Below are 23,890 nucleotides of genomic sequence, written 5' to 3'. Positions count from 1 at the left end.
CTGCAAATTTCACCATGATTTGAATAAAATCTAACTGAAGTCACCCTAAATAAACTGCAGATCAAATTTCAAAGCAATCAGACAAGCGGTTTCAGAGAAGATTTTTTTACAAAAAACAGCAAAAAATGCCCCAAAAATACAAATATGCAAATTTCACCACAATTTGAACAAACTTACGTGAGGTTACCCTAAGTGAACTGCATATAAGATTTCAAAGCAATCGGACGACGGACGACGACGGAAAATCAACCTATTTGATAAGCTCCACGTCGCTGACAGCGGAGCTAAAAAGTTGGGTATTCTCTGTGTAAATCAAGGAGCATTTAAATTTCGAACACGAAAGATTCGGCTATCTGAACCTCAATGCCACAAGCTCTGCAGCTGAAAGTTATTGTCCAGAACAGGACAGGAACATTAGTCAAATCTGGATTTCAGATGGTACTTATGGAAAACAGCGATTCTGTCTTAGAAAGCACGCAATGTACTGCATACTGCTCGTGCTCAAAGTTGCCCTAAATGTCAATAGGAACCACTTACAAGGTAGTTTAGTCACTTGAATCTCTATACTGTTTCTAATACATATTTATCAATCACACTCAAAAACTGACCTGTCAAAAACAGTCAGGTTCTTAGGACGTGCATGAAAAGATGCCCAATCGACGAATGTCACAGAACTTTTCACTACTTTTGAGAATAAATAAAATAAGTGGTCATCTGTGTGCCATGTACATTGCATCAGCAAGTGTATAAGTAATTTCAAAGTTTTACATCTTTCACTGTAAATTTTATTATACAAGAACACATTTTCAGAAAAACCGACATATGAGGGAAAGACTCGGCGACAGAGTCCAACAGTGGTGCAAGAACTCTATTCCTAATGTGTGCATCCGTGTTCGTTTTTGATGCACACATCTCTGAAGGTAATTCCAGTCTCATCAGGACATTGACCTTACATCTTTCAAATAGCATTCTGCAGCCCAAAAAAGCAACCGATGAACACATATATTGACTTTGTCAAATCTGGTGATAATCTGGTGATACCGTCCACAGATTAGTAACTTACCCTTGCTTATTGTGGCGTATTATTAAACTTCCCAACCTTATTATGTGTATTTATTGTTGCTTACACCAAATACGGCTAGTTTCAGTAGTTTTCAATCGGGTTCGAACCCACAACATACGGCATCAGTCACCAAACTTCATTGTTTATCTTGTTTATCATGGGTGGTTCCAGAAATTTGGTCAAATATTACATACAACAGTTGATGTTCTGAACATTTACTGCACATGACGTACAAACTTTGCTCAACAGAGACTTTTCTAGAGTTTGGACACAGCTGTGAGAATCTATGCTGAACTTTGACCGAAGTGAACATTTTCAGTAAACTCGTAACTGTGCATGTACGACGATTTATTTGTGCGGACTGTATGTGGTACGTCAACATGGACATATTTGTTACAAAGTTTTGGGCAACAGTTTGCTTCATAGTTGAATGTCAATGTCAATGAAAACGATGTCATCAAGAAATCTGTGACTAGACTAAGACAACTCTATGCCCACCCCTACCCCCTGGGAATGGACATGTACACTGCCCCGACAGATGAAAGGAAAGCTAGACACGACCAATTTAATTATTTGCTTTTTCATGATACTTTGGGGATACCGTTCTATTTTCAGTGAGTTTGCACTCAATTATTTCCATAAAATATAACCTTAAATGTTGCCCTACTAGCTTCCAAGGTATTGAGATTTTTTCTATTACCTTTTTAATGACTGCAGGGTCAGAAACTTTTTAAAAAGACTATTACTGGTATTAAGAAAGTTGAATCAGGACCTCACAAAAACCATGGACGGAAGCAATAAAAAATGGGCATTTTTACTGGATTCCAATTACATCTCCTGATAAGCCTTGAGGAGCCTCTTTTATTAGTTTTGGCAAAATCTGATGTGGACAGATGCTCAAAGGGCTTTTTGTTTTCTCTTTGAGACCATAAAAGACAGCTGCGGCAAAAATGATTTTCTCATGAAAAACACACCTTTTAATTGAACATCTGTCACGGGGTGGAACACAATTTCCCTTTCTGCTGCATTAATAAGAAGAATGAAAAACATTTGGTCATTTTCCCTTGTAATATATGTGACTGTATAAACATATTATTAAGTATTTGTTCATATTGCTTTCTCATAAGGAAAATAGTGAAAACCAGGTTTAGCCATCTCTGTGTACAATATTGCAGATTTAGCAATGCTGAATTGCAATAACATCTACTAGTAGATATCTCTGATATATTACAAGGGACTTCGCAGCCAATATAGCTCCACTTTGATATTAAGACAGTTTAGATAATAGATTTGCTGGTTTGTCAATTGAGGGAATACTAATGAAGGTTTTCTTGGTTGCAGGTTTCATCATGATTAGCACAAAGCTGATAGAGATTATCCCTGGTGACTTTCATATCATTTATATTCAAGGCAATCTGACGGTTTCAGTGAAGAAGTTTGTTTTTACAAAACAATGAAAATATTACCCCAAAAATACAGATATGCAAATGTCATCATAAGTTGAACAAACTCAGCTAACTAAGATCATCTGAAGGATCCTGCATATCAATTTTTAAAGCAACTGGATGGGAGTTTCAGAGATGAAGATTATTGGGCTGAAAATGGAAACAAAAACCTACCCCAAAAATATAAATATGCAAATTCCACCAAAATTTGAACAAAACTAAGGCCACAACTTTTAAAAGACAGACAAGCAGTTTCAAAGAAGATTTTTTGATCAAAAACAGGAAAAAATGCCCCTACGATAAAATTTGATCCAACCTGATAAAAGTCAATCCCAGAAATCTGTACATCAAATTTCAAAGCATTTGAAAGAGCAGTCTCATAGAAGACTGTTGAGGGATGACATATGGATGGACAGATGACAAAAGACTCCGTCTATCTGATTAGCTCCATGTTGCTGACTGTGTAGCACACGATTGGAATTAATTTGGGATTATTGGATACTGTAGTAATGTCGGGTTGATCAGCAACTTTAAGCTCATCAACTTTTCCTTTTTTGCAATACATTGTTTTTGTGAATAATGTATAATATTGCAACTTTCAGCTATAGTTAGGGCATATAACACTGATAAATTTGAACAATTAAAAGATAAATGCTCCTAAATTGGTTCCAATAGTGTTTGTAGCTAAAAATATCCTCAATGATGCAGTGTTACCATTCTATCAGAGCTTGTATGCACTTGAATTGACAAATTTGAAATAATTTTGATGAAAAGGTTAATAGAAAACGATGTTTTTACCAACTGTGAGACAATTAACCTGATAATTTCAAGGAACACTTTCATCGTCATTTATACAAAATATAACAATGTAAACCTAAGGAACCTAAATCATTTAGACAAAATATAACAATGTAAACCTAAGGAACCTAAATCATTTAGACAAAATATAACAATGTAAAGCTAAGGAACGTATTCATTTAGACAAAATATCACCATTGAAGCTAAGGAACCTAAATCATTTAGACAAAATATCACCATTGAACCTAAGGAACCTAAATGACAAATTGGAAAGCTATTTTACTTCTTTAAGATTTGAGCATAATTCAGTATGGTACCTAAGTGAACAATAGCTTGGAACAGATGAAAATTGGTTTTGACCAGGCAAATAACATCTGTAGTTATGTTTGCCTAAATTACTGATACAAAACAATGAAAACATAACTGAAATCTTAAACATACAGATAAATGAATAATATAATATCTACTATGAAAATGAAAATAACAATGTAAATGTGATTTGCCATAAGATATATATAAAATTATAAGTTCTCTTTATTCATCTGGAACTGCTAAAAATCAACTATATATTTAACATCCTAAAAGTACTATACATATGTACAAATGAGTTTCTAATTGTAGGAATCATGCTCATCCATTGGAGGATGTTTCTTCTTTTTCTTTCTGCGTTTTGGCTTGATCACTGTTTCAGGAAATTTGTCAGATTTCCCATCCAGATAAGTTGTACCATCTTTGCCATAAGACAAGTTTTCCAGCCTGGTTGGACAAAGGAAAGCCATAGGAGTTAAAGAATTTGATGATGTCAACAACTAATACCAATTGCACTTACAGTCGTTGCAAAGTTAAGTATAGTAAATTGTGCTTTTCTACTCTATCTTGTCATGAATAGATCAAACCGATTTTTGAAAGGTTATGCAAATTACCTGTCACTTGGTAGTTATGTAAACAATGGTAATACTGTGGTTATCAAAATATTGCCGTATATCTAGGCTTTCAAAAAATGTATAATTTAGGGTTCTGAGCTTATTAACCACCAGAGAACTGTTAGATTAAAAAGATCAATTTCTTGTCTTGGAATCTTAATAAATTTCTTTTAAATAAAATTGCTGACTGTACCGCCTTTCTGTCGTAACAATAGTCCATTTTATCAAAAGAACATGTGCCAGGGATGCATAAATTTATCCATAAATGCAACATTTGTTAGGAATCATGCATTAAATATGATGAAATACATCACAGTCAACCAAACAAACAGCAGCCATATCAAATAAAAATAGTGACCATGTCACTGTTCGCTCCCATATAGTTATTAAAACAAGCCAACAATTGTATGAAACATACAAGCTGACATACACAGACTGGCACAGAGTGATGACATTGGCCGTCAAGTGTGCCTTGGCTCATGGAGAGTGATAAAGATATAACAAACAGCTGAATGTAATGATAAAATAGTTAAATATAGGCGAACAGGCACTTAGGGTGAATATGTTACAGCAATTAGTTTCTTTTCCTTTTCTAATTCTATGGAAAATTGCCAAAAATTGCCCCAAATATTAAAAAAAATTACTACACAGTGACCGTTGCGTGACTTCTCATCGTTCTTCAGAGAACAGAACAAGAAACTGAAGTGGATACACAAAACCACCCAAAATTAGCCAAACATAACTTAAAATTCAGAACCCCCACATTTATTTCATATCAATCAGAGTCAGTTTTGTTTTAAGTCCCCAATTCCTTTCAAGTGCCTCCCCCTGCATACCCTTGATATTTTCAAGTCCAATCAATTAATTCTCCCACCCAGATATACTTATATATTACTACAGAGGTGTTTGTGAATGCAGCCTTATGGCTGGGGAGGTGGCGATATCAAGGTATATTAGTAATGGTCACAGGGAAGTTACATATTGCACCTTCACCCATCTGCAGTTTTTTTTCGGGTGCACCTGGGGGGGGGTGTGGCACTGAAATCATGATACTTTCGAAAGGGCTAAGGGTGCCTTCAATATACATCTGATTGTGGTTAATATGGGTGGGTTTTGGCTGCACTTGAATGAGTGAAATTTGTTAAGGGTTGTTCTAGCAATTCCAAACTGCAACTAAGTACATCAATTTATATTTCATCACTCAAATCAATTGTTCTTAAGATACTGAAACAAAAGAAAGACAAACATGTGTACAACCAACTGGCTCCACATCAGTACAATTTTGAAGAAATTCTTTTTATATTATCAAGAAATACAGAAATTTTGTCATACCTTGAAGGACCTTCTTCAAACATGCTGCTGCTTGTCTTTATTGGACTTGTGTAAGCATCATTATGTTTCTCATATGCTGGATACATTAACGGCATTGGTACACCAGAACCACTTAATCCAATTCCTTGAGCTGCATAATCTGTAGCTATATGAGCTGTGGCACTGGTAAGCATTGGTTCACCCTCTTCTATGGGCATGTTTGGAGCTGTTTCCAGGATCTTTGTCACTTGATACCTCTCCTAAAGTGTTTAAAAATAAAGCAACAATTACTAAAATAAAGAGATAATGTATCTTCAATAGGCAACATAAGTAGCACACTAATAGTTCCCATTACCAATACCTACGTAAAAATAGCACAACATTTGTATCCGTGGGATTATTTTGGAATCTTGAAAGAAAACATATAACCTAACAAGATGTGACCTGAATAATGCTTACGTGTTTCAATACAAATTGCAGTTGTCAGTGAATTTCAACGTTGGCTACATGCTTTCAACTTAATTGAAAGTGTAATGATCAACATCATGAACAATATTCAACAAGATTAGTTCCAAGGTCATTAGGTATATAAATATGTCATTAGCTGAAATAAAATACTAAATTTCTTTGACTGCTGTCATTGTACTACCACTTTATATAGCAAGTGTAATTGCCTTTGGTCAAGTTCTTCAAGCTATATATGCCAAACTATGAAAGATCATTAGATATATAAATTATTAATTAGCTGACATGAAAATGCAAAACGTCTTACACTTAAACAACAAAATTGAAAGTCATCAAGCATTTTTACTTCAGTCAAATCCTAATTTACATGTTTAATGAAGTTTTATAAACTTTTTAAGGGTCCTTCCAGTCTTATATTGTGAAGCAGGAAAGTTAGCTTCTCAGTGTGCCCATGAAGAGTGTTAAATATATACCTAACAGCTGGATGTAATGATAAAATAGTTATATATACAGGCACTCAGGGTGAATATTATACATCAATTTGATTAGTTTCTTGTCCTCTTTCTATTTAGTATGTGATAATGTCTAAGACAATCAAAACGCAAGACAGTTATGTGTTGGCAAATACAGGCAAGTGCACAGCTACCTTTTCTTGATTTTCATGAACAACAGATAACCTTGACTGAAATGCTTAACAACATGCAACCAATGTTTACATTTTGCTCATACACCAGATACACAGAGAGATTTCAACATACAACCATTAACTCAAAAACCCTACAGGGAAAAGTAAACAATGTTTTCTACCAGTGCAACTGGTGCATCCACTTTTGGAATAACTTATAAAACCAATATGTCACAAGGATGATGACACTGAGATCAACTTAAGAACTTTAACTGTGGTGAACTTGACTATTCCTTTCAAATTCTGACCTGACTTGGAATCTTCAACTGAGATGCAGTGCATTGTAAAATGTGTGCACAAAGACATTGGGATGGACCATTTGATATCCAGGGGGGGAGGGTCTGAAGATTAATGAGGTAGCATTATTTTCTACCTAATTCACTGTACAGTAATTTTTTCCACTCTTCCACCGTTTCTTTTAGTCAAGCCTTTTCTTGAAGATTCGTTTTTCACTGTGCTTGGAATCTTTTTTTTCTGAAAATCTTCCAGATCCCCCCATCAGGATATCAAATGGTCCACCCCTTTATATCAACAATGTTTATTTATGAGATACGATGACAGGAAGTGTAAGAGCTATTTATAACCCTGATCACATTTCCTCTACCGACTGTGCCCTTCACCACATTGTAACACCAAATACGGTTTACCATATGAAATGCTCACAAAATCACCATATGTATTCTTAGTTCCTGTAGTTATGTATAAAATCGCCAAAAATCAGAAAATCTTTTCACAAATATTTCAATATTAATTTTGTTCATATCAACACAACATAAATAAGTTATGGAATCAATACTGAGGACTATTTCTGTAAGTTTTTTCCATAAAAAAAATTGGGAAGCTTCATAAAAATAGGAAATTGAAAATATAAAAATACAAATTTGTATATTTCAGGACAATTTCCACATATCTAACTATTGTCATCTCTGTACGTCTGTGTACCAAATATAAAAGCTGTCTGTCCAGGGGTAAAAAGAAAATACTGTTTAAGATTTTTAGACCGAAAATAACAAAATTGCTCCAAAATAGTAATTTTCCCAATTGTGTCATAATTTCAACAAATTAGAAGAGTAACACCCTTGCAAAGATCCAACCAAAATTTGAGAGCGATTGGGCTGGCAGTTACAGAGAAGAAGAATTTTTACTGAAAATGAGAAAAATCACCAAAAAATTCAGCAAAAATACAAAATTAAGGATATCTTCACAATATTCATAAAACTGTATAAGGTTCACCTAAGGTACTTGCACACAAATTTTCAAAGTAATCAAAACAGCGGTTCTCGAGGTATTAATTCTTGACCATTTTCACATTTTGTAAATTCATTTGCATAATTTTGGCAATGCAGACTTCATTTGAACAAAATCCAATCTATACCCCAGGATGCATCCACACACCAAACACCACGCTGAAATGTGCAGCGGTTTGCGTGTTTTTGATGTTGGCTGACATACTGTACGTACGTACATACTTACATACATACTTACATACATACATACATACATACATACATACATACATACATACATACACACATACATACATACACACATACATACAGACGCCATCAACTTCAGCTTATACGATAAACTCACATTGGTATAACCAAATGTGAGCTAAAAATTCACTACAATTTTTACAAACTTGACTGAGGTCATCCCGAGAAACATGGATACCAATTTTCAAAGCAATTGGACAAGCTGTTTCAGAAAAAAAAAATTTTTTTTACTAAAAACTGAAAAAAATTACCCAAAAATACAAACACGCAAATCATCCTCAGTTGTACACACCTAATTGAGAATAACTAAAGGAACCTACATATCAAGTTTCAACCAAATCTGACCAACGGTTACCGAGTTTTAGCAGTTTGCAGGATTTTTACTGTTTTTACCTCATTTGCATATTTTTGACACTGACATCTTCATTTGAACAAATTCACATCTCCACCCTGGGTGCACCTGTACACCAAATACTGAGCTGGTAGCTGCTGTAGTTGACGAGCTTTTGATCTGGACGGACTAACAGACATACATACATACTAATACATACATACATACTCACAGACGACATGTAAATGAGATGTAAATGAATGATTCACCTTGTACGATAAGCTCTCTTTGGTATACCAAATGAGAGCTATAAATCATCAAAAAATTCAGCAAAAATACAAAATTAAGGAGAACTTCACAATATTCATAAAACTGTATAAGGTTCACACAAGGTACTTGCACACAAATTTTCAAAGCAATCAAAACAGCAGTTCTCAAGCATGTCTCAAGTTATTAGTTCTTGACCATTTTCACATTTTGTAAGCTCATTCACATAATTTTGGCAATGCAGACTTCATTTGAACAAAATCCCATCTATAGCCCAGGATGCATCCACACACCAAATACCAAGCTGAAATGTGCAGCGGTTTCTTTCTTTTAGATGTTGACGGACATACTGTACGTACGTACTTACATACACACATACATACATACACACATACATACAGACGCCATCGACTTCAGCTTATAGGATAAATGCACATCGGTATTACCAAATGTGAGCTAAAAACTCAAAAAGTGATTTTTTATCCAAGAGGGCCCTTTTCTAATTCCATCATTGGCTCATATATAACTTGATTGATACACACTACCACACGCAGTTGTTTTGGTCCGAATGTATTTTAATGAACTTGTGAAACAATGTTTCACCCCAAAACTAGAGCTTCTTCAAGTGTACTGTATAACGGTAAATACAAAGATCGTACTGATAAATAAATGCTGTACATTAAAAAAACATTGCTTTACAAAACTTTAAACTGTGGAATTGTTCGACAAAGTCGATCGATTGAAAATGGTATGTGATTTTGAGATAAAAGTACTCACCTTGCAGTCCGACGCCCAAGGTTGGAATCTGGCGTGCGGATATGCAGGTGAATGGCTATTTATACGATCAGGAAATGGACTGAGAGGGTGCTGTAGAAACTTATTTAAATATTGGGCGCATATTTAAACAACGGGTGAAAGTGTATTGAGTTTAAATCTGGATCCATAGTGATTTTATTTGAGCGTATCATCTGACTGATATATTTGCACTTGCACAATATTGTCTGAATAGACTTTCGATATCAATCGTACATCCACAGTACTGCACTGTACTACTTGTTCAGGCTACAGTTTATGTCTTCACTGCAGCCTTATGCTGCAGGTTCAATTCTTATCGAGAATTTATGAAATGTTTGTGTGGTGAAGGAAATTTATTATTTTTCATTGAATGGATTGATGTTTTGAGCCCTCTGAGTATGCCACTTTCCGGAAGATCATACGATTCTCATTTATTCACTTGAACTTAATTTGAGGTGTAGCTTTTGGGTTTATTGTCAGGTATGATGTCCACATAGAGCAGTACAATGCCGCGATGTTACGGAGCTAAAATTATAAATCAATCAACAGCAGCCCAATTCTATTATGGGCACAACTAAAGCTTTAGCAATTCCAAATTTCATTGAACATACATATACCTTCTCTGTTTCCATGTCTGAGTTTATCAAATTACCTTTTGTAAAATGTCATGAGAGCAAGTAATGGCATCAATCCAGACAGATTGGTCTGTGCACTGAGGTGTATTAATGGTACTTGTGCAGGAAAAAGTTCTGGTTGATGACATATACAACAGGAATAATATGGATATATATGCAGATGTCCTCGTGGGAAATTACTGTACTCGATGCTAAAAGCAGAGCATTATAATAACACAAAGTACTTCAGATACAAAATAATAATATTTGTTACTTAAGTTTCATGCATTCCTGCATTCTTCAGACTTCGAACTGCAAGAATTCTTCGCTCAACACTCTCAGGTGTAAGGTTTAAAAAAAGAAATTCATTCAAGCGTGTCAAAATAGTTCATAATGGAACCATACGGTCAGTAAGTAAAATTGAGGCCTAAAATAGATCTTACCCTTCGTATGGCCAGGCTGACATCTGTAGGTGTATCTGGAATAATGTAGGCGATGACAAATTTGATTGCAAACACAGCATGCTGTTAGATAGAGAACAATGAATACATGGTTAGTTTTAAGAGTACTACAAACATATAATAATAATAATAATATTTTTATTGCTTGCTTGTAAATATAGGATTTACATCACATTTGTGGCAATAAAAGTGTGATACAAAAATGAGTTAAAATTTTCTTCAATAAAGATAAAGTATTACAGTATAATAATAGTAGCTAATAATATATGATTACATCAGATTCACAATGATAGAAACTTCCTTAAATCATGCTGTCAAATTGATGACCTTAACGGCTGTATGCTGAGGTCAACCTGCAAATGGACTCGATAGATCTGTTGTAAACAAACGTTTTTCCAATTCTGTATGCTTTCAATCTCAGACAGTATTTCCAAACTACTGTCTTCTGTGAAATTCCTGAGGATAAACGTTTGTCTACTACATATCTCTCGAGTCCGTTTGCAGGTTGACCTCAGCATACAGCCGTTAAGGTCATCAGTCAGAGCTGGGTTGGTAAGCGCTCATTGGTTAGGAGGTCTATGATTTCAGCCTTCATGATTTATGCTAATAAGTCAACCCAACGGACTCAAGGTGAGTTTGACTGATGTTGCTATGATCAGGGACCTTGCCTGCATTTTTGGACTTTTCACAACATTTGGAGAGTGATAGTTTCACAAGGCCACAATTACGAAAGGCCAAACAAGGCAGATTTGATGGCCAGCTAATCAACCATCAGCAATGCAGAGTAGATAGAGCGATTTAAACGGTAAGAGCGAGTAAAATAGACATATTTCAAAGCCGTGTAGAGAAGAATTGCTATGTATTGGCTACCTTCCCTTTTTATATACTCCTAGTATATAGGACGGCCTGGCCGGGCATGCGGGCGGGCCGGCCGGCCGCTGATGGCGTACACAACTCCATACACTCTACGGCATTTTCATCAAGTTCTTCTCATAAAGGAAGCGCAATTGTCAACCCGGATGAAATACAAACTCTACAGTACTGTAAATTTCCCATAATTCATTGCGATTTGTATCCTCAGAGATTACCCAGAGAAGTCTACCAGGTCTCCCATGTGTAGACAAATTAATAGACTAGCTATAACAATTCTGAAAACGTACTTTTAAGGACACCATTCTTCTCAATTCTCATTTTAAAGAATTTGAAAAATTATGCAAGATTGAGAGAGGAGATAGCGTTTTTGTAAAATTTTCCACTGATTGTGTCTTCAGCCATACAGAATAATGTGATGGAAAGTAGAGAGACCAGTTGCACCTGTTTTTTGAAACAAAAGGATATTGATTTTTTCCAATGGAAATGACAAAAGAAATTTGCGTTCTAAGTTTCCTCAGAGAATGACCCCTTAAGTTCGTCATAACTTGCTGCCTATAAAGTATGGCATTTAGTACCTACAAAACGTGACTTCCATGGTTGTTTAATGGTTATTTGGAATCTTTTACTGAAATTTCTAAAAGTACTTTTACCAGATATTATTTATCAATTATTCTGATGCTGCACATTATTGTTTGCATACAGAACTGAAAAAGTTATAAGAAAAGTAACCTTCAAGGATACAAATCAAAGAGAATTGTGGGTAGTTTATTGTACTGTGAACTCTGTTATGTGATATCAATATTTCATAATTACCATTAATTACTTTTAATAATTATGAAAAATATCATATTTTAGACTAATATATTTCATAATTATGATTTACTATTTTAATAATTGTGAAAAAATGTCATATTTTAGACTATTAATTTCCAATGGGCCTGTGAAGTTATCAGCAACTAACAGACCACCTGTCAGACATGCAAATTTCCTTTGTCACAAAATCAACACCCTTTCTTTTGCCAACACAGATGCAATTTATTCCCTTAGTTTCTTTGAAAATATTGTGCATGGCTGTCAAAAATCTATGTCGACAAAATTACAAAGTGCTATCTCCTCCATAGAAAAGGGGTTGATCTTCTCACTATTCACAGTGGGAAATCAGAAAATTATGATTATCAAAACTATGTTGTTAAAATTTTGAAATATGAACCAAACTGTTCTGCGTATAGAAGAAATTTGCTTCAGTTCAGTGAATGATCTCCATGTGTACAGATCATGGAGAATTATGGGTAGCCTCACTTACTGTGCAGATGGACTGATGGATTCCTGGACATGACTAAACCAATAAGTCCCTGGACAGTGTCCATGGGGACTAATCAACCAAACTTGACAAAGTTTGTAATTGTAAGGTATTACCATGCATTATTATAAAACAAATACAGTCTAAAAATATATGTACTGTGTATTTTAAAAGTGTATTTTAAAAGCGAATCTCCAGGTAAATGTGTAAAAGCGAAAAGAAGAAAGACAAATAATAAATGGTTAATACATACTTCAAATATAATTATATACCACAGCTTCCATGTCAAACTTAGATTCTCTCTTCCCCAGCTAGATGTAAAGGCTATTAAGAATGCATTGGTTACAACACCGGAAATATTAATGAACTCCAAAATACCATACCACATACCTGTGTTTTAAAGAAAAAGACATATTGTCAAAGCAATGCATCATCATACTTCTGAAGAAAACAGCGTCAAGGACACGGTGCTCACCTATGATCAACTGTGGTTTGTCAAAATGAATGAGCTATATGGTTTCTTTAAATCATGAAGAGCAATCTGCAGTGCTAACATCTGTACTAAGTTTCATCAAAATTGCTCTAATTGTGTTTCTAGACATAAAACTCTAATTACAAAAATTCATCAAATATGCAAATATGTAAATAAGTGACATGATACTGCTTAAGGTTCAATACGAGAAATTACTTCATAATTAAAAAGTATTGTCATTTTAGTGGAACTTAACATAAACATTATTAGAGGTTGTGCGAGTTCAAAAATGAAAACAATAGGGGTCACAACACTCGTTTCCATGGAAATGATGGTAAAGTGGTGTCTTTAGAAATAAACTAAAATGAGATAATTCACTTTAATGAAAGAAATCATTTATAAAATGCTTAGCAAATTAGAAATCATTTATAAAATGCTTAGCAAATTAGATAATTTCAATAAATACCAAGACTTGAGATGCATATCTATTGAAAGTACAGTTTTTATGATTTTTGCAAAGATATGTCAACATTTGTATCGACTACACAATGACAATATCAAAATTTTATCACTACATAATTTTTTGAACTTTCTTCCTGTCTCTCTGAATGATGTAATTTTGACTAAACTTGGCTGATCAAATCTTGACATCATACTGATCAGTTTGCCCTATTAATGAAATAGTGTCACCACATTACTTTTTAAAATATCTCCAGGTAAATGTGTAACTTCCGCCACATAAAAGGAAGAGGAATATCAATTTTTTGCTCATATTTACTAAAATCAGCTTCCTAGGGTTCAAAATATTACAAAGCCGTAGGTCCCATTTTTTTCTAAGAGATTAGGAAAAAAAACTGGGTAAAATCACAATTTCAACAATGACAGGTGTTGTAAAATGTGCCCTACACAACATGACCCATTTATGGCAAGCCGGAGTTAAATCAGTGCAGAGATATTCTGAAATGCATGCGCATCCTAATTTGTCGTACTAAACCTTAGTGTATTTGCACACTATTACAGCTTTGGAATATCAACATTTCTACCAAGTTTCATCGAGTTAGCATCAGTATTTCTTGACATATCGCTTTTAATTACCAAAAATCATTAACTATGAAAACGACCAATTAATGGGCACCACAATAATGCCGTATGTCTAAGTTTACTATTAAAAACACTGTGTGACAACATATGTACAAAGTTTCATCACATTTGGCGCAGTCTCTCATGAAAGAGAACTCTTTTTCAAGAAATAGCATACATGACATTTTGCTTACATTTGGTTACATGTGGAAAGGCAGATGTGAGTGTATACACAATATTTAATAGCTTCTATGCACCTTTGCTTGTGATATTCAAGCATTGGAACAAATTTTGATGCACCGTCCATTGAATTACGAATTGGTTGGCAACTGTTGCAACCATTGATCACACACAGTTATATAATAGTACCATACAACCTGTTACCGGTACATTATAATTAGTAATAAAATCTGCCATACCAAACCAAAGGTGTCCCTTATAAATAATATTGTAATGCATAAAATTAATGTAGACAATATTTTGTCTCTCTATGGTCTATGGTTACACAGTTGAAGACTATGGCAACATGTGATCATTGGAATTCTTTAGAGCTTCAAGTGTTAAGGATGCTGCCATACCTACATGATAATGGTATGTACCAAACTGCCACTCAGTTAAACAAGGATTATGGTATCATAGACAAATGGGGAAATATCAAATGGTTTCCTACAGAGACAGTAATCACAGTGTAAACATATATCAAGAAATACTGCACAAAATGTTATGAAACTTTTCATTTTTAAAAGCATCAGAACATTATGATGATACAGAGAGTGTCATGTCAATTATCTGCTCATTTGCATATTTAATGAACTTGTGTAATTAGTCATATAACTCCGAAATTCCTACACCAAATTTTATGATACCTGCTATAAATATTGATCTGATAGATATCTAATTGTACGGAGAGGCATTGAGCAGTAAGGTAAACAAACTGCTCGTTTGTATATTAAATGGAGTTTTGTAATTGGTGACATAACTCAAGAATGCGAGTTGATGAAACCTGCTACATACAATGATCTGACAGATATCTGATTATTTTGTGAAGCCTACAACTGTATGTAATGAACCTGTTGTAAACTGCATGAACACATTCAATTCACATCCGGTTGAATCTGCTGTTGCAGTATGAGCCTCTTGAACGTAAAAAAAAATGGTCTGCTGGACGTCAGAAATGTTTGCAAATGCATCGTACCGGCCACAGTGTGTGTACTGTATGTAGCAAAGTTCAGAACACTCAGCATTGCGTTACTGACAGTGCATTTGCACTATACTGCAAAGCCTATACATAATTTCTGCATGTTTATCAAAGATATCATGGTCGGGGACTGTTAAGACAAAAAGAAAATAATGGCATGCAGTGTAGCTGATAGTTTGCCATTTTAGTAATATTTCAGGAATTTCCCAGTACCACGTGACCCAACTCTTTTTACAAAAAGTAAGACCACGTGTCAGTGGTCCAAAATTTGAAATACAAACAAAATTGCTAAAATTGACCTCTGAACCTGAGTTGCATCGTTAAAGGAGGAATTGCACTCAAGTCTGTTATGAGTTGTCCGGCTACTCCTTAATTGTATGAAAGATACAGTAGTTTAAACTTTTACCAAGATGTTTACTAATAGCACTTTCTGCTTTCTGAGTGTAAACTACATACTAATAGTTACACTCAGCAACTTTTGCACTTTAATATTTGAAAGTTTCAGCTTTTTGAAATCCATATAGTGTACAGGTTGTCAAAATAACCAGTTGGTTACTGTCACACTGTACATGTGCATCGGCATGATGTCCATTGCCGTTGTTGTGTTATGGAATGTTTGTTCAGATTCACAGTCACATAATCATAACAATGCTTGTTGTACTTATACAAGTATAACTTGTTTTTCCAAGCATTGCTTTCGACTTGCTTAATGAAGAGCACAAGAAACATTGCATTGTAAATGATAGTTGAGTTTTTATACTTGTGACCAATAAACTGATTGGAAAGTTAATGGGATTGATCTACTTGGTATGTTGTTTTTTTTCCTGTGTATTTTTTTGATAGGTTTTTCAAACATCCGAGGAAGGCAAACACAGAATGGTCTAAAACTAAATTTTCAAGAATAAGCCCATGATTAGAGCTGGTAAAATCTGTAAGTTGCCCTTTGGTGTGACTCCATGGAGTTTGAAGCAGACTTTGAAGTGTTTTATACAACATCAAACTTTAATACTTTGATGAAGAACATGATATGCTAGCTTACCAATATCTTGTGCCAGCAGAGCCACTGGTCTTCTGTTGAACCATAACAGTCTCTTTGCATCCACTCTAATATCAAAGAGGTTTGTCAGTAGGGCAATTATAGGTGCCAGTGGTAAAGAACATGAAAAGAGCTGTAAATAAAAGGAAAGGTATGATTATTGAAGCTACTAAATAGATGGTTTAAGAGCATGACATTTGGTGCGGTAATTTTGAGACATGAGCTCCACAAACTTGGTCTACAGGTAGACTTATGGATAGACACACGGACAGACTGACTGACACAGACTGGCAGAGCGATGACATTGGTCCCCTAGTATTAGTGGAGAAAAGTGCATTATTGAGTCATCTCTTGTCCTTTATACTTGGACTATCTAATACTTGTCAGTGAGTGGCAATCTGATTGATGAATCTCAGCCAACTATCATATTAAACAAAGTAAATGAGAGTTTTCTCACAAACCTGTAAACATAAGGTATCATGTCAAGCTGTAATTTCCTTCTATTAACCCAACACCAGTATGTATAATTTAATTTTCCAATTGACGCTCACTTTGACGCTCAGTTTGAATTTTCAACAAAGTGCTCGATCGAGCATTTTGACGCTCACTTTATCAATTTTGGAGGTTTTACATACCTCTGCTACCTACCTACACCAAAATTATCAACACATTTTGCCCAATGGCTCCTGAGTTGTAGTGTCTTCACGGATTTTCACTTTTTTGTATCTCATTTGCATATTTTTCACACAAACATCTTAATTTGATCAAATTCACATCTCCAACCTAGAATGCTCCTCAGTACTAAATATGAAGATTGTGGGTGTTGCGGTTTTTGTGTTTTTGATCTTAATTGAAATATATCCATCACATACACACGGACGCCATTTTGCCACTTTATAAGAATACCTCCCATTTGTATATATACATATGGATATATGGATACTAAAAAATGAGAAACACACTCAAATGATGTGTTTTATATATTTTTATTTCATCTGGAACTTCTTACTTGAAAAGATAAGTGTAAAACTGCCCAATAACTCAGCTGCTGCCAGCTTAATTTGATTAGGAAAAGTGTAAAGAAAATTCCTTGAATTCCCCCATAAGCAATATCATTGGAAAGGAAATTTCATAAGCTTTAAAATAATTTTAGGTTGTTGTGGTCAGTTTTGAGCCACTGTTTTACAAATTTGGAACAAACAATACGTTGTTAATGATTACAGAATATTTTAATTGTGGCGTGGGGAGTTCTGGTCACCACTGTGCATTGTTATGCAAATGAGCTGGGCTGCAATTTAGGGTTAAATAACTACACAGTTTTTGAGATATATCTGTCAACAGCTAACAGTATGCAGTATACAAAACACCATGTTATCAGTCTGTTGGACCCATAGTCCAAAGGGTTGAAAATTAATGACAAACTATTTTGTGATTTTGCATGACATTTTGGAATGACTAGCAATTTTGGAAATATGGGGACTTGATCGCAAGTGTTTCATATTTTAAATACTGTAAGGGATTTCATTTCAATATTTTAGCTGTTCAAAAATTGAATCCAACTGACATAGCTAAAGCATCATAATAAAGAATTAAATCTTAGTGAAAATGATGAGCAAAATCATGAACATCAATCTGAACAAATTAAAAAGAATTGAAATGTTCTTACCATCAGATATCCATATTGAATAATTTTCTCATTATACTCCATTAATGTAAAGTCTCCTACAGGTGGACTTCTCTGAACATCACCAACTGGAGGTTTCTGTCTTTCTTTTTCAAGGAAATCATTAATTTCAATGCTTGTCATATTGACTTCTTTATTGGCTTCATCGACTTTGTTTCGCTTACACCGTCTCCATATTTTTTTCATTACCTTCTTTAACCATCTGAAATAAGTCAAAAACAAATAACTTTATAAGCATTGTATAGCTAATCCTATGATCTTCATTGTCATTGGTCAGTATCTTTCACCTTGCATAATGTTTTCATTGACTTATTCATTTCAATTTTGCAGCACCAGCTACACCTGATGTGATGTGTGGTGGCCTTTAGGTTGGATAACATTATGTGAGGCTGAGGCTCATTTTTATAGAGCAAAAATTTTCAGAAAGAGCTAATTAAGCCAGACACGTGAACAATTACTATGCCTCTTTATTTTTTCTGAATTTGGGGGAAAAACACACCTACAAACGTTTGCACCAAGCAGAAAAACAACACCATGTTGTAACTTTTTCTACATGCAGGGAAGTCATCAACCATACTATCCCCCTATCCATGCACTGAACAATTTGCAATGGATGTGGTACGTCATCACCAGGGCCTGTAAGTGAGTCTGATTGGACGCATCAAGGGCCAGTGGCTAGAGGCAGTGGTGGCACAATCACAGGATGGTAAGTTCGAGCCCCAGCATGGCTATGGTGCAGTGTCCTTGAGCAAGCCACTTTATTCCTCATTGCTTCTCCCCTTCCAGGAGTGATGGGAACGTGTGGTTATAATTTGTGCGTTTAGCTCTGCTGCGCTGATTGGCTGCACATGTGAGCTGTTGTTTGCTCCCCAGGGAGTTGAATGGTATCATATTAGGTCCATCAGTGACCAGGGGTAATAATAATAATAAATGAATAAATAAAGTATGGATAAAGTAGGAATGGCAAAATCATATAGCATAGCTCATTTTATGCAAGACTCACCCTTGAAAGTAACACGAACCTAAAATTTATATCAAGTTTCATCAAATTTGATTAAATATTTCTTGACATATTACACCCTAATTACAAAACTTAATTAAAAATATGCAAATTTGCAATTTTATTTCATTTTATCAAACCTTGTTTAACGAGGGTAGCCTGGTAAGCTTCAGTAAAGATGCTTATCTTCCCCAGGGCCCTCAGATGAACATACAAATTGATACAAAGCAGAACAACATGAAACATGACAAACAAAGCTAGCACAATACAATGCACAGAAAAAAATGGCCAGGAGTGAACCTGCACACAAGAGAAAATGAATGCACAATCATACTAGACGACAAAAACAATATGACAAGAAAAATAAAACTCACAAACACAAAAATTATTCCCAACAAGCTTTAAGGAAAGCAGTTTTAAAACTGCTTAATGAGCTACTAGATCTTATATTTAAATCGACATTATTCCACTGATTGGCACTATTTACAGTAAATCCTTTTCTATAAAAATCTCTATTTGTTGCAAGAACCAATAACAATTTTTGCATCTTAGATCTTGTAACTCTTTAATGATCAATTTTAGTAAAAAGACTTGACGTATATTGCGATGCAAGATAATTGAAACATTTAAACAGTTCGTGTACACTCTAAAATAGGAGACGTTCAAAATATATCCCATAAACACCCATGTGACTAAAAATAACCAATCACCGTGTCGATAACGTCATGCGGAACACCGCCGCTAACGTTGAGACGTACGTCTGTGGTCTGACACATGCGCATACCGCGACTGCTTGACTCCGCCTATCAAGGAAAACAACAGAGTCGCAGCAACAGAATCATGGAACTTAAACATCGTAAATTCCATGCCATGGACGGAAGACACTTTCACATGGTCTTCTAGACGTTTTCAGCTGAGGACTCACAATTGATGTAACCATCGGATGGCCAGTCATTTCATGTCTTCGTGCACGGTTCGATATAACGCCGGGAAAACAGACCTGTACGCAGGGCTATACGGCTGCAAAACCTGCAATCAACAATGCTTCCCGTTTCCAAAACCGCGCACCGTTGCGCACCTATCCTTGGGACCCAAGTGTCAGGCATCATTAGAAAGCTGGTTTTCTGCCCCTTTGAATGATATAAGGATTAACTAAGTAAGCCAGAACTACGAACGTAAAACGCCCGCAAAAATGAGTCGACTGTCAACGTTAAAATTGCGGGAAAGTGTGATGGCGATTTGCGTATTTCAATGACTAACTTCAAAATGATGTAACGAGAAAAATCTCGCATGTACCACCCTCAAAAGCTGCCATTTTAAAGTGTAGACCATTTTGGAGATATTCGAAAGACACCGAATATCTGTCAACTGGGGTTAAATCTGACCCCGCGGGGACTAAAAATGCAAACTTGGTGAAAGATGTAGATTCTGTACTTACGGAAACAGCACATCCTTTGAAAACTTCGGAAGTGGCTTTAGTAACATGAGAACTAACACTTGGAAGGACAACATTGACATGCAATTCCCATCAGTGCAAGTGTCTTCATATTCATCCCCAAGATCCAAAATTCCACCATCTGTTGTTTGCTTTATAAAAAGAAGGAAAATATCAACATCAACTTGTTGTCAAAAGTAAAATCCCTTGAAACCATTTGATTTTTGGGGTGGAGGATTTTTGGGTAAATTTTTTTTCGGCAAGTGAAGGAGAAAAAACAATTTGATCCTGCAACGGCTTCAGAATAATAGGGATCTCATACCTCCAAGGACCTGGGATCAGATTTCTCACAGGAGTGTAAGAAACCTGATCCCAGGTCCTTGGTGGGTGATTCTTTTCTTACATAACCACAAAATGTGTTTAATTCACACTGGAAACGTTAAATGTTTAACTGTATCAGCGGCTATCCTACTTCGTGGCCATCTAGTATTCCGTTTCATTAACGTGAACTCCGTGCCAAGTTCCACTGCAGATACTTCAACTTCTGCAACAATGAGATGTCAAACTAAACACAAAATTGGCTGTATTTTCCAAGTGACCTATGTTCACCAGTTATTTAGAAAATTCAGCCGTTTTTGTGTGAGTCTGTCACTATCCAAGGCTGTCATCTGCCACGTACTCTGACCTGCTTACTTTGTAGTTCCGGTGCGTGTGTTACTTATTGTGTCATTGGATAATATTTTCCATGTGGAATGAAGGGCTGTTTATCATTCAATCAGAACTCGTGTAACACATACTCCAGAGTAGGGGACAGTTTCTGAGAGTTTTGGATCAATTTTTCCCAAACCCCACACTGTAGATCCCAAATTCCCAGTGACCAGGAATGTGAGAGAACAGTATTCCAACTGACAGAAGTAAACAAATGACCTAATGGCCGATAAAGCTGCACTGTATTATGTAGAGAACAACTCTTTGTGACACATGTGCTTATGAAGAAGGTGGAAAACAAATTTGATAGCCTGTCAAAATGTCAAAAATCACTGCAAAAATAAACAATTGAAGATTCTATCATAATTTGAACATATCACATTGAGATCATCCCCTAGAACATGTCAACCAAAGTTATGCGACAAGTTTTTTTTGAGAAACAAATTTTTTGACCAAAAAGGGCAATTACCCCCAAAATACAAAATTGCAGATTTCATCATTGTAACATATTTCAATACATCATAAATAAGATAACCCCTAGGAACCTGCATACCAAATATTACAGCTAATGCCATGAGATTTGAGAAACAAATTGTTTGACCAAAAATGGCATAAACTGCCCCAAAAATATAAAATTGCAGATTTCATCATAATTTCAATATATGGTGGTTTCAATCGAGTTCGAACTCACAACGTACAGTACCCAATCACCTAGCGGAGAAGCGAAAGACAAAACCGCTCGACCAAATCCCCAATCTCAAAAAGATTGGTTCAATAACCGAGCTAAGTTGTTACAATTTTTCTGACTGCGACCCCTCCACAAGTTGTAGAGTTCATGAAGCACTCACGCTCGTATGCTTATACTATCATACGTCTCACACAAACTTTATTGAAGCGAAGTAATGAATACGTCGCTTAAACTGGGCGAAAGAGAGCCTCGGTGACAATTCTGTCCACCAGCAGAGCTATCAACCCAGGGTAGAAAATACGGTGGTTTCAATCGGGTTTGAACTCACAACGTACGTTTCCCAATTGCCTAGCGGAGAAGCCAAAGACAAAACTTCTCTTCCAAATCCCCAATCTCAAAAAGATTGGTTCAATAACCGAGCTAAGTTGTTACAATTTTTCTGACTGTGACCCCTCCACACACTGCAGAGCTCTTGAAACACTAACGCTCATATCACATTTAGTTCATTTGTAGGAACCTGTTTACCAAATATCAAAGCTAATGGATGAGTACTTTTAAAGAAATAAATTTTTTTAACAAAAATCACAAAAATTGCCTTATAAATACAAAAATGTAAATCCCATCATAATTTGAATATATTTTGATCATCCCTATGAACCTGTATACCAAATATCAAAGCTGTCTGACAAACAGTAATTGTAAAATAAATTTTTGACTAAAATGACCAAAATTGCCTTCAAAATACAAATATACATACTGGTATTTCTGCACAATTTGAACTAATCTGAAATAGATCATCCCTAAGGACCTATACCCCAAATATCAAAGCAGACTGCAGACCTGCAGTTTTGAAGAAGAAGATTTTAAACACTTTTGACCTAAAATAACAAAAATTAACTTAAAAATACAAATTTAAATATTTCGCACACAATTTAAACAACCCTAACTGAGGTCACCCAACGTGAATTGCATAATAATTTAAAGCAATTGGACATGGAGTTTCAGAGACAAACGCAATTGTTGATGGACGACAGAAGGACGATAGACAAAAGGATGGATGAAGGACGAAGACAGAAAATCAGCCTATTTGTTTAACAATTTTTGTTGCTTATATACTTTTTGTTGTGATCTTTTAGTGCTCTTAAACGAGTCGTCTTCTCCTGTCTCTCTCTTTTCCTGTGTGCTAAATGCATTAAGTCTGTTCACCCGTTTGTACACATGTTCATACAAATTACAATTTTCATTTTTTTCCTCAAGGCAGATTTCAAATAGCTGGCTGTATTTCCTATTGTACTCTGTTTCATAGACTGTTGCTCAAACTGGAAGTTGAAATAACTGGCCAAAAGTTTATTATGTCTTGTATATTGTTGATATAGAGGGTGTGTGTGGCATTACTTTCACTGTAGGTGGTGTGCTGTGAATTTATGGACAGATCGTAGCAGTGAAAAAGTTTAATATCACAAATCTCTTGAAAATCATGATACATGAATGTAATTTCTGAAAGAATCATTTTGCAGCTACAATTTCTTGCTTTTCACAATTTCTCTTCATTCAATTCCATTCCATTAATATTTATCATAGTTCCTAAAAACATTCCTCAAACATTCCTTGAAATACTAATGGATAATATAAAGTAATACATTTATGTACAGTTTAATAATAAGCATCCGTTGAGTATGTAATCAACTTATGACAAGTTACTATGAATGGAGAATATAATTATCATAAAATCATGTTCCATCTGTTCAATTATTTTTTCTAT

General features: G+C 35.2%; 1 protein-coding gene across 2 annotated transcripts in view; it reads right to left on the bottom strand.

The window, feature by feature from the left end:
- Positions 1 to 1,395: 1,395 nt before the first annotated feature.
- The window catches only part of LOC139130346 (anoctamin-7-like), a 74,133-nt gene continuing 51,638 nt past the window's right edge, over positions 1,396 to 23,890 (bottom strand). The window contains exons 14-20 of one of the 2 annotated variants that reach the window (XM_070696112.1): positions 20,736 to 20,884; positions 18,280 to 18,499; positions 16,617 to 16,746; positions 13,081 to 13,217; positions 10,637 to 10,717; positions 5,562 to 5,800; positions 1,396 to 4,062 (exon numbers count right to left, since the gene is read on the bottom strand). In XM_070696112.1, coding sequence (XP_070552213.1) covers positions 3,918 to 4,062; positions 5,562 to 5,800; positions 10,637 to 10,717; positions 13,081 to 13,217; positions 16,617 to 16,746; positions 18,280 to 18,499; positions 20,736 to 20,884 — 1,101 coding nt within the window. In that variant the 3' untranslated portion in view covers positions 1,396 to 3,917. Of the gene's footprint in view, positions 4,063 to 5,561; positions 5,801 to 10,231; positions 10,718 to 13,080; positions 13,218 to 16,616; positions 16,747 to 18,279; positions 18,500 to 20,735; positions 20,885 to 23,890 lie in introns of both variants that reach the window. The other variant, XR_011551834.1, reaches the window with a different exon arrangement.

The sequence above is a fragment of the Ptychodera flava genome, chromosome 4 (assembly GCF_041260155.1).
Source record: "Ptychodera flava strain L36383 chromosome 4, AS_Pfla_20210202, whole genome shotgun sequence".
NCBI lineage: Eukaryota > Metazoa > Hemichordata > Enteropneusta > Ptychoderidae > Ptychodera > Ptychodera flava.
Note: the sequence above shows the minus strand (reverse complement) of the source record. Positions and strands in the feature narration are given on the sequence as shown.